The following is a 12,520-nucleotide window of genomic DNA, read 5'->3' on the forward strand; positions in this document are numbered from 1 at the left end:
AGTACTTCATATCTTAAGATCAAAAGGAAATATTGAAAATTGCAAGAACTTATATAAACTTTCAAAATGTCTTAAGTCTTTAATTTTAGAACTCTTTTGTAAATTTATATATATATATATATATATATATATATATATATATATATATATCATGTTTAAATAAAATATAAATGTATTTATTAATTTAGCTTTTAGCGTATTTGTGAACTTTGAAACATTTTCCCTAAGTACATACATTTCGGCTTATAAAATCAGCCGCTTAATAAAATCAAATGCTTTCAGAACGAGTGTGATTTTAATGGGTGGTGAGCATTGTGTTTAACAAGACTAAACTTACTTGTCAGCTCTAAATATTTAGTCCCTAATGGCAAGCTGGAGACTGGAAATGTTGCAGTCTGTTTTAACACTTTTAGATTTTACATACAACAGGTGTGCTATTTATTTAGGATGTTGAAATCACTACCCAATTATGAAGCTAATTTATTGCATTTGAGACTAATTTGAATTTCATTAAATGAACCTAGCAAATTATACACAATTAAGCTTTATTTGTTTGAAAACTAGAGTACTTATTAATTTAAAAGTGAAGTATGTCATAATTTTAAGAATATGTACCTAAATAACAACAACAACAAAAAAAAAAACTTTTGGTGTAGAAAATATAGAATAGATGATTAATAAAAAAAATTTGATTTAAGCAAATGAAAATGAAAGGGGCATAACTCTCCTGGGGATACAATTATATATTTTTTATTATGAAACTATTTTACAAATGAAATTTATTGGTCATCTGTTTTATTTTTCAAGTTCAGTGGAAATTTTTGAATCCTACTTAATTTTCCAAAACCGTTTTGTAGAATTTTTTTTCTAAATTGTATCTTTCTTTTTAAAAAAATAAATGACATGAGTAAAAATTGATTTGCTGTGGCTATAAGTAGAATAATTGAAATTTTTTTACACTCTTTCTTCTTAAAATGGTAAAAATGTATGAATGTATTTTTTGCCATCCATATTTGCCGATTTCACCTGCTTTTGGTCTTGATAGTTGATTCATTCTTTATAATGACTTGTTAAGCTTGATTTACAATTAGTTTAACCACTACTATATCTAAGCAACTTAAACCAACATATAAAACTGTATAATTGTGCTATGAAATTTTTGAGCTCGGATAAAATAACTTAAATTAAACTTATTTGTTATTTTGTTATCATTTTAAAGGGAGCTGGAACTTTCCTGGTTGGCATGTATGGATATCTTTTAAATGTGAAATCCAGTTAATATTAGTACACAATAAGATTATCATTCCTCACTTTTAACATCATTAGATGCCGATAATATCTTGTGTAAAATAATGCTTATATTTTTTTCAGAATGTATCCTGTACTTTTTTTTATATTTCACAAAGTAATGTCTATAGTGTAGTTACTTTTCTAGTTTGGGAATAGTCAAGGCAAAAATTACATTTATTTTAAAGTTAACAAAATATTGTTGCTAAAATTTAGAATGCCTGTAGAAAAGAATCATAAATTTTTGTTTTTAAAGTAAGAAATATTACATTACTTCTAGTTTAAACATTGAATCATGAGCTATTAAAACTATTTTTCGTTGTTTTATTTCCTTAGTAATTTGAATTAATAATAATTTCTTATTTTCATTCAGCTGGCTGTAAAATAATGAAAGCTTGTAAAAAATAAATTAGATTTGATTTTTTAACCAATTCAATGTTCACTCTTCCAAAGAAAATAAAGTTTTTGAACACCAGGTATTTTCTTGGCCAGACTATGACCAAATATATTCCGTTTGTAAAGCTTTTGATCTAGTTTACAGAAAATTGAGTTACTTCAGTAATTTAACTTTTTATAAATTTGATATAATAAATAACTTTTTTTTATTTTTTCAGATGGGCCTTCGCATGAAAGTAAAACTTGTGTAAATGATGTAAGTTTATTTTTATTCAAACAAATTTTTTTTTACTGTGAATATTTTGATGAAGTAAATGAAAACAAACATTATACATGACATTTTATGTGAAAGTTAATCAGTTGAGTTATCCAAACTTTTTAGTCTCTGCTTAACGTAAAAAATTATTTAGCTAAATAAAGTAGCTTTTTCCTACAAATTTTTTTAAGTTGTAAATAACTGTGGATAAAATGAATCATGTGAATTAAAATCGTAAAATCTGTGTACAAAATATTGGTTTGTTTCTTACTTGTTGTAAACATAAAAAATTTTAAAAATGCAGGAATTAGTTATACCATATTCTTTTGATTTGGCTCTTTGAAAAAAATCATAGCTTTTCGTAGTAAACCTTATATATCGTGTATAAGTCTGCATTTTAAACATCAAAAATTTTATGAGAATCTGAGAGTTGACTTATGCACCATTAATAAAATCGGACATCCGTTGATCATGAAATATTGATGCATCATAGACAATAAAGTAGATATGAGTAACTCTTTATCAATTTACCACTTTCAGAAATTATTTTTAATATGTCATATACAATTAATTTGGCATTTTCTCTCACATTTTCTTTACATGTAAAGGTTTTTTTAAAAAAAAATACTTTAAATTATATTAAAAGCTCTTGATTCCTTTAATCAAGAGTTTCGCACGATAAAAAATTTTAAAATATATCATAAAGTTTCAAATTTAAAGATTCCAAAACATCATCTGTGTCGAATTCAATAAGATTAGTAGTGTCGACAGAAGGATCAAGCTGTGCAATGGATTTTACATAATCCTCATCTGACTGTTACAAAAAATTGTCTTCACCTGTATCAGAAGAATTTGAAATTTCCCACTTTTTAAAAAGTTTTTATAACAATAACATTTGAAATTACATTTTGCCACCCTTCAAGTGTCATTTAACACATGATGTTTGTAAGAGCAGGGTGGAAATTTACAGTTTTTATTACGAAATATTTTTAACTTCAGACAATGTTGTAGACTTAATCATTTATATATTTTTTTTATCTTAGGAATTTCTATATTGGTTTTTCTAATTGCTTGGCTTAAATACTCAACTTATAAAAATTTGCTATCTTATTTATTACAGATATTTGCAAAAATTGAGGGTCAACTTAAATATTAGATTAATATAAGCATGAGAATTTTTTAAAATAAGGGTCTTATTCATTTCTTTTTATTCTATTCTAATTTTAAGGAATTAATGGTTTTAGAATTTTGCCAATACTGGCGTGTTTACATGTGTTATGAGTCTTCATTCCTTGAATTTAATGCACATAACATGCTATCTACTTATGCCTTGATTAATTTGCATATCTAACTCATAAACTAAAGAAGTTTGGTTCATTGTACTTGATTGAAATTCTGATCATTGGATAAAATGTTTTTCAGTGTGCTCATTTTTTTTACTTTTTATGTACGTTATTTTGTTTATCCATTTGCATAACTTTATAACAAATCTTAATTTCTTCCATTATTTGTGTTAAAATGTATTCCATGTTTTAGAAAACAACTGAAATCCAAATAGATTTAACAAAGCTTCCTGAGTGCCGGGTTGTCCTGAAGCGTCTATCAGAAGAAGTCTTAAAATATTATGATTGTTGGGGCTACTTGCGTAAGTACTTTTTTTTTCTTCATCTTTTTAATTTAAATTATTTTTAAATTATTTTCATTAACCATGTTACATAATCAAATTTTTCTAAGCTTCATACTGCATTTTAAAATTAATTAATATAATTATATCCATTATTACAGAAAAATATATATGTGGCCGCAAAAGAGCCTCACTATATGTATTATTATTATTTTTTTTTTTTTTTTTTTGCGGCACTGATTTAATTTTGTTTATTCTAAACAAGCTTCTAACACAATCATTGAAACCTGCAATTGTCGAAGAGGCAAATAAAAAAATTTAAAAAATCATGTAACTAGACTTGGAAAGTTCCTATCTTAAAATTAATGGTTAGAATAAGTGACCAATAAAGGTGAAAGAAAATAGTTTTTAGGTCTATTACAATGCCACTACGCAGGAAAATACAGAAAATTTAAAGTATCAGCGAAAATGCAGGGAATTTTGAGTTTTTCTTTTCAAACTGGGAAAATACAGGGAATTTTGTCTTTTAAAAAATGGTTACCATTCAAAGTGTAATCTATGGGATATTTAATGATGATATTTCAGCTATATTAAACTATTTCATTTACTATAGCATTATTTGCTTTAAGTATGTTCAGTTCCTTTTTTCCTTAAGTTTTTTCAGCAATTATAACTGGTATAATTAGCCTAATATAGCTCATTCAAGAGCACGGTGGTTGTGTTTTTTCTCTTACTATATTGTGTATAATATTTGCACGGGAAACACATTGAATTTTTTTTCTCCATATTTGAGTGGTAACCCTGAATTATTTCTTGTACAAATTCAGATGCACTTAGCTGTAATAAAATATTAATATAAATTGTACAAAATGCCTATTGTTCTTTCAAATTTTTTTTTCTCTGATGGCTGGAAATAAATTAGTTTAAAAATTAAGCTTTCTTTAAAAAATAATTTTTTTATTCTGAATTCCAAGTATGTTACAAGCTTATAATGGCTGTATCACTGATGTGACTCTGTAAGTAAGTTAAATTCCAAATCAAGTTTTAAATTCCTTCGAATATAAGCGCAAAATATTGCTTATATTTATTATTTTTATACTTATGTATAAAAATCTTACCCTAAAGAAATTTTATTTCTTAAAAATGTAATATTTAGCATATTTTGTGCTAAAAAATATGACTTGTTGCTTGTAGGATTAAATACGGTATATTTTTGATGCAATATTACTGTATAAATTCTGAAATTTTGTTCAAATTTTTCTAGAAAATGTGGAAATGTTATTTCTAGAGTGGGAAATCTGGATGCAATCACGATACTAGAACTCTCAGTGATTGTCTTGAATTTAACTTAACTTGAGTCACTTCTTAAACTTGTTCTGAAAAAGAAATGGAAGATTTTTTACCAGATTGATTTTTCAATGAATACTGTGTAATCCTGTTCTAACTCGTGCAGATGTGCGCAATGCAAATTAGTTTAAAAATTTGGAAAAGGCAATTGCTGATGACCATCACTAGTTAACCTTGTGGATTTCCATTGTGAAATATTATTGAAAAAATGAATGTTCAGCTCTGAAATATAAAAATAATAAATTATCTCATCAACTTCAGAAACACATTGAAATACAAAAAAAGAAAAGAGAAATAAAAAAGTTGAGTTAATGAGAATTTTAAAATATTGTTATTGGAGTAGTTTGCCTTACTTGAAAATATATTAATTATTTATCTAATTAATAATTCAGAAAAGGGATTAACCTGAAAGCTTTTTTAATCTCTCAAACCATACTAAAGTTATCATTTAAAATTTCTTTTTAAAAGAATCAAATCTTGATTTAGAGAAAAGCTAACAATCATTTATCAAAATGTGTTAGTGATGAATTGGTAATGTCACAACAGATTATTCTTGGTTCAATATTTATTCACTTGCTCCTCCCATTATACTTTTTCCTCTTTTTTTCCAGGTAATCGTTCATCTCTTGCTGCAAAAGAATTTGGTAGAACATCAAGCTATGAAAAATTTCGTCATGATCCCTCTAGAAAAGTATTTTACAAATTCTGTGAGTCTAAAGTAAGTTGCAAAAATCCAAAGACCTATGGTAAATGGCAAAACATTTTTGATGAATCTCAGCCAATGTCAGAACAGTCGCATTCAAGGCTTCAAAGTTTTTCTAAGTCAGAAAGCTCCAGAAAACGAAGACGACAATCCTCAAATGAAGATAGTGATGTGGATGGAGATCTTAGAGACGATGCATCATCACATTCAAATGACTCCCTATTTAGTATGTCTTCAAATTCCAGTGTTTGTGAAGTTAGTGAAATTCCTTACACTACAAGATCTCAAAAGTTAGCTCAACCAGATGTTGTAGTCAAAACAGAAAAAATAGAACCAGAAGAAACAAGAATAGAAAGTTTAGCTCAGAAAACTGTAAAGCAAAGGACTGTTTCACAGAGAAGTATGCCACCAAGAAATCTAAAACAAAGAACTGTAATACCAAGAACTATAACACCAAATCTAGTGCAAAAGACAGAAATTGTACCTAAAGAAGATACAGAAAAAGAATTAATCTGTGTTGAGTGTGGGAAAAATATATGTATGGATCATTTTATGTAAGTATAAATTGTTAGAATGTTTTTAATTTTTGATGAATAATTTTGTTTACTTAGACTTGTTAAAAATTCTAGATTTTAGAACTTTTTACAAATTAAAAACAACAGTTTTTTGAAAGCCAATTTAAAATATTAGGGAATATTTAAACAGGATATAGCTTGATTAGTAGAATGACGCACTTTTGCTCTTCAACAAGATTTGTTAAAACTGTTGCTCAAATTGACATTATTTAAGCAAATCTCACATTTTGATAATCATTAAAGCTTTAATGTTTGTGTGTGCTTTGTATATCATCTGAATGATTTATAACTAATAAATGAATAATGTAATGTTAAATGGTGATATCTCAATAACATGATTGGTTTAAATTTACTTAACTAATGTTGGAAACAAGGTTCAGGTAATGGATTTGTGCAGGCATGTGATTCTCCCGCTAATTCACAGAATTTTGGAATCTCAAGACAGTCGATTCGTGGCCTTCTCCTCACATGAACAATTTATATTCCGACAAAATTTTCTCAGAGTTCCACTAATCTAAGATTTACATTTCGTTGGTTAGCCATTCTTGTTAACGAGACATTTATTCTGCCTTTACCAGCGCCCTCTTTTTTTTCCTAGGTTCTTATTGACGAGCCAGGACTTTTTTTTACTCAGATTTGTTACAGAAAAATGAAATTTCAGATACACTTCGAGAACACTATATTTAAAAAGAAAAAAAAAATGTGTTGCAACTTTGGCTAGAATTAATGTACTACTGAGGCAAACACAAAGTATACAATTGATAATCTAAAATGTATTACCGAAATGACAAACATTTAAAAGATCCTTCGCTAGAAAAGGTACTAAGAAAACTACACATTGGGGGAAAAAATTCAGATAATTTCTTCTTTCATTAATGACATGTCTGTTTGTGGAACCTAGAAAAATTATAGCCGAATATTTTAGTTAAAAAATCATTTAGACATATATTGGGATGCAACATGATTGAAAAAAAATTGAGAACTCTATTATGGCAGTCAAATGACACGAATCCTAGTTTTCAAAAATCCAAACCAAGAGTGGCCCTAATTATTTATAGTTAGATCTGAATCTGCTGTAATAGTAATACCTTTAGTGTGCAGGTGTTTTATAAAGTTTAATTTCTTTTCAGCTTAATTTTTAACTATTTATAAAATCAGTCCCTTTTTTAAAACATAGGTCTTCAAAACTAAAGTTCTTTTAATAGATAGTAGCCACCTTTTTGGCGAGTATTTCATGAAATGTGATATGCACAGTAAAACTCTATTATCCAAAATCGTCAAATAATCAAACAGCCTTTTCCCTTAATTTTTTAATTGTTAAAACATTAAACAACAAGTAAAAGTGCTCATAACTACCAGAATAAAATAAGGAAAGCACTTATTTTATTTTTCTGTCACAAATAACATGTCATGAAGAAAAAAATCACCAATTGCTGCATTTTTGTTTATTGTTATTTTTTAGTCTCTGAATTTTTAACACCAAATCTAATAATCGTGAAATGCATGTCAAACACAGGGTGCGTAGCGTTTGTAAAAAGTGCTTAAAGGTGCTTTTTGGGGGATTTCGTTTTTAAAAGCTTTTAAAGGTGCTTTTTTCAGCTGGTGTTTTTAAAAAGTGCTTTTTTTCCACAAAAATGTTTTTTTTCTTCAGTGATATCTGGTGGATCCCATGCATTTCACGAAAAATGGGGTGTTTGCTACGTAATCATTCGCGCGGACTTCATGTCGTACCCACGTTATGACTTGCGCATGCGCGCACACTTAAAAACCGAAACCCGAGTGCTCCAATTCGGATCGAGAATATCAGATCCTTATGATATGTTTTTCTTTTTAATTTAATTTTATTCTTGTTTATTTTATTTTACTTCTAACACTTTTTTGACGTAGGGGGTAAGGGTACTTTTGTTCTGAGTTCAGGGTGAAGTTGAATTCACTCGGTGATGTGGGAAAGTACTGATTGTTTTGATTTACGTCCGTTTCTTTTTGGGTTTTTTTTAACGCTAAAACTCTTTATAAAAAGTTTTTGTTTTTCAATAATATCATTGATTGAATATGAATTTTTTGAGTGCTTGAAAAGTTTTGTAAAGTGCTTGAAAAGTTTTTAAAAAGTGCTTATTTTTGATTCAAAGATTTGGCTACGCACCCTGCAAACACTTTTAAAACGCATTGGATGTTGCAGTATTCAACTGATGTTTTGTATGATCAGGATTCTACAATATTGTGTATTTATAAAGCTGCATAAATGATCATACAATGATTGTCTTTCGATATGTGTTGTAAAGCTGACATATATTTTTTTTCAGGAAGCAATTTCTTTGTATGGACTGTAAAAGATCTGTGTATACTACATCTTGTTGCAATTCATTCATGGAACATAGGGGATATTTATTATTTGGTAAGCGGATGCCTCGTAGGAACCAGACTGATAAGGAGCAATATGGGCTGCACAAAGTCATCACATTGCAAGACTCTTATTACTGTGCATGTGGCTTTCACTCTAATATAGGTAACAAATTAGGTAAGTCATATATTCTAAATATTATCTTTGGCATCACTTTACATACTTGCTTTCCAAGTCTCCTGTTCACCCATATATTCTAAAATTTCTCCCGACTTGTCGAAGAAATTTTTTTTTTTTTAAATTATCGATAAAGTATCCGCTGCTGGCTAAAATACTTCTCTTATTCCTCAACAGATAGTGTTATTGCCAGTACTGCAGTATGTTGAGTGTTAATAGTTTAAGTAATTGTAAATAATAGTTCTTTAGACTAAGATTAATATACATATTTTTTACTTCGCTAAATGTAAGTGCTTATATTATTTCCGATTTTGAATTTCTCTTTTTGACTTACATGATGTATCAAAACTTTACTCGTAGCCTAAAACATTTCGCCAGTAAAATTTCCGTTATTTTTTTCCTCCAATGTTGGCAGGTATGACTTTAAATAATATTTATTCTTTGTCGCAAAAGTAATATGATTTATTTACTGTGGTTACCCCCAAACTACCAGAGGTTAAAGGATTGTAGTGTACTCTACAGGAACGAATCAAATAACACATAAAAACTATTTATTCGCAAAAAATGTGCATCTTTATTAATATGTCAGAAATAAGAGAATATAGGTACCGCATCTGTTAGCATCTAGTTACAGTATAGCTTTGATCTCGTCGACTGCAAAAGCAGAGTTCATTGAGGCATGTACCAGTTCGCTCACAGTCTGCCCTTCCAAGATGTATTTCCAATTTTTTAAATCTTTGCCTGCTAACATCCACTAACTGATAATAAATAAGTCTTACTGCGGGTCTCCGTAATCCTATTTGGTCATTCTCTAGGCTCCCAGGCTGAGATACTTTTGACCTGTGTCAGTTCTTGGGTCACATTTTCTTTATTCCAAGAGGGGAAAATGGCAGACAACGGTTTCCAGTTCTTTTCTACTCCTTTGGTCTTCAACCACTTCCATGTTGAGTCATGTGGGATGGACTCAACATGGAAGTGGTGTAGTTTCTATTCGCTACAAGGAAGAGTTAAAACACCAAACACCTGTCTTATGACTTCAAACTAACCTACATTAAGTTAATGTCAAATACTAACTCATAAAATTAAACTTTGTACTTAAAAATAAAAATGAGTGTTAATTTTTCTTTTGATACAACAGCTCTATTGCCTATTATCGAAAGGCATATAAACGGAAACCTTCGAAGTAATCAAATTGTGACAACTAACGTTAGTCTATCTTTTTTTTTCCCTTCTACTTTTTCAACCTATCAATGCTTTGTAGTATGTCGATCGACAAAATGTTACAAGACTCTAAAAAAAAATTTTTGGTGCAGAAAATTTCATAAGTTGCTCTGTTATGTAAATTGCCATTTGAGACTGATGTGATTATTACCAAGACAAATTTCTTTTTTTGAGATTGAAATTTTTATTTATTTTATGTTTGAGCCAGTTAATATATATTGTTGTATGTTGAAACGTTATCACATTAATGTTAGTTTAAATTTAAAGAAAAAACATAATTTTTCTTTAAAAAAATTTTTTTTGCACACTTTTATGAATTACACACTAAAAAAGTTTATGAAAATATGGTTATTGGTTATGAAATAGTATCTCTAAAAATAGGTGTCATAGAGAAAAATTCTTTGTTTGATTATTTTTTTCCAAGTGTTATTTTATAAATTTCAGCAACTTTACTTATTTTTAAAATTCTACCTGTTAGACTTTGTAAGTTTTTCTTAGTTGTTGTATTAGAAATAGTAATTAAAATCACATTTTAAACTTGCCCTAAATTATTTAAACCATAACATTTTTAAATTAGCAAAAAATCTAAACAGTTATTAAAAGTTCATTCTCTTTAACTTAAAGGTGTAAATTTTTGTTGAATTTTTTTTTTTTTAATTTGTTATGTTTCTCTTATGTTTAATTGCATTAATTTTAAACTAAAAATAATTAAACAAAAAGAAACTAAATACTTTTTATGTATGAAGGTTATATATTATCTAAGGGATTTTTCTTTTTATTACTCTGGCTTGCAATTGTTGGGGAATCGATTACAATGCTTAGTTCATATGAGATGGTTAAAAAAAAAATCAGAGATAAAAATCATAACAGAAGTCTTTCGATAAAAATGTTCAAATCATCAGTTTCTACTAAGTTTATAACAATTGTTTTAATTCAAAAAAAGAAAATATAAAATGCAGAGATATACATTTGTTTTGACTTATAAAATTATTTTTTATTATCATAGTACATTTTTAAATGAAATATTTTATTTCTCTTTTTTTTTTCTAGCAACACACATGGTGCACTGTGGGAAATCAACTTGTTTTTATCATGCTGAAATATCTTAGCATTTATTTAATACAGTATTAGGGTACAATTTTGTAATATATGTAAAAAGTCTTTTGTAAAAAAAAAAAAAAATGTATATTATGCTGGGAACAGCTTCACACATTTCAATATTTAATATTACATCATTATTTGTTAAAGGCAAATAAAATATTTATTATTTATTCTTAATTTGCATATTTATTTCTTGTTGATCTTCAATACTACGTGGTTTTAGTTACAGATCATGCATTCTCTGTTGTCTCTTCGTCATTGTTAACTCTTAGGTCTTTGGGAATAAATAGATGCTCAAATGTTAAAATATTGAATTAATTGTGTTAGAAATGGAGCTAACTATCTTGTTATCATTATTTCTGAATTTAAATTTTTCTTTATCTTGTTGCTTTGATATTGTTTATTTGATAGAAATATGTGGATGAAAACAAAATCAATTCAGGATCAGTACAAGCTCTTTGGAAAGTCATAACTATTCAAACTGTTTTTAACGCCATTAAAAAGTACTTTTATTTTTGTCTCTCCATGTTTGCATGTTTGGCATCCTTCAAACTTAGTTTCTTAGATTTGATGTAAATTAAAATATATGCAGTGCAAAAAAAGAAGAAAAAAAAACACCCTAAATAACTTTTGATCTAATTATTAAATTTTCTTGTACTTGAACTAAATTTTTATAGTTCAAGGGAAGTGATCTCATATTTGTTAATTAATGTGTGCAGACAATATTTTAAGATTGAGTGCTAGTACATGAAAACCCTATCATTGGATTAAAAGTTATTCAGGGTGTTTCGTTCATTTCGTTGCACACTGCCCATGTTTCTGTATCCTTATAGTTTTGTTTTCTTGCAATTTGAAAACCCATTAATTTTAATTTTTTTCTTATGCGATAGCGCACAATTAGTTATACAAGCAAAACAATTTCAATTTGGGGAGATCTCATTTCCATTAGATTTTTGGAACATGCATAAAACTCATTGAATGGATTCTTTCTGTTATGTATCATCTATATTTCATTCCACCATATGTTTAAAACGCATGCCAGCATTAACTAGGAATTGAAGAAAAATAATAATAATATTTTATTTTAAATAAAGTGAAATTTTTAAAAATTAAAGATAACATGAGAAAAAAGAGGTTAAGGAGGCCTCTTTTTGAGAGGTTGAAAAGATGTTAAAGTTCTTAACTGTATATTTATCTCTTTAATGCAGCATAACCTGATATGAATTATATGATCTCTGTTTCTTTCATCCCTGCTATTCGCCCGAGCAACGGATGTGTATTAATGTGATTCTGAAACGTGTATAAGTTTTAATTAAAATTCTTACTATTTGTGATTTATAAAAGTTTTTAATCAAATTATGTTCCTATCATCTCTAGTATTATGTCATAAAATTCTGTGTAAAAACATACGCTTCTCCCCCTTAACCCCCACGCTAGTGGAAGGTCACAGAAATGAGATTTTAGTAACATCTCATGTTCATGTAGTTATGAA

General features: G+C 27.9%; 1 protein-coding gene across 11 annotated transcripts in view; it reads left to right on the plus strand.

Moving 5' to 3' along the window:
• The window catches only part of LOC107454790 (uncharacterized), a 130,767-nt gene extending 119,562 nt beyond the window's left edge, over window positions 1-11,205 (plus strand). For all 11 annotated transcript variants that reach the window (XM_087159916.1, XM_087159922.1, XM_016072086.5 and 8 more), the window contains 5 exons: window positions 1,902-1,939; window positions 3,476-3,584; window positions 5,522-6,167; window positions 8,492-8,706; window positions 10,978-11,205. In XM_087159916.1, coding sequence (XP_087016042.1) covers window positions 1,902-1,939; window positions 3,476-3,584; window positions 5,522-6,167; window positions 8,492-8,706; window positions 10,978-11,036 — 1,067 coding nt within the window. In that variant the 3' untranslated portion in view covers window positions 11,037-11,205. The remainder of the gene's footprint in view (window positions 1-1,901; window positions 1,940-3,475; window positions 3,585-5,521; window positions 6,168-8,491; window positions 8,707-10,977) is intronic.
• Window positions 11,206-12,520: the final 1,315 nt, after the last annotated feature.

The sequence above is a fragment of the Parasteatoda tepidariorum genome, chromosome 3 (genome assembly GCF_982258835.1).
Source record: "Parasteatoda tepidariorum strain Cologne lab strain chromosome 3, Ptep-v5.0, whole genome shotgun sequence".
NCBI lineage: Eukaryota > Metazoa > Arthropoda > Arachnida > Araneae > Theridiidae > Parasteatoda > Parasteatoda tepidariorum.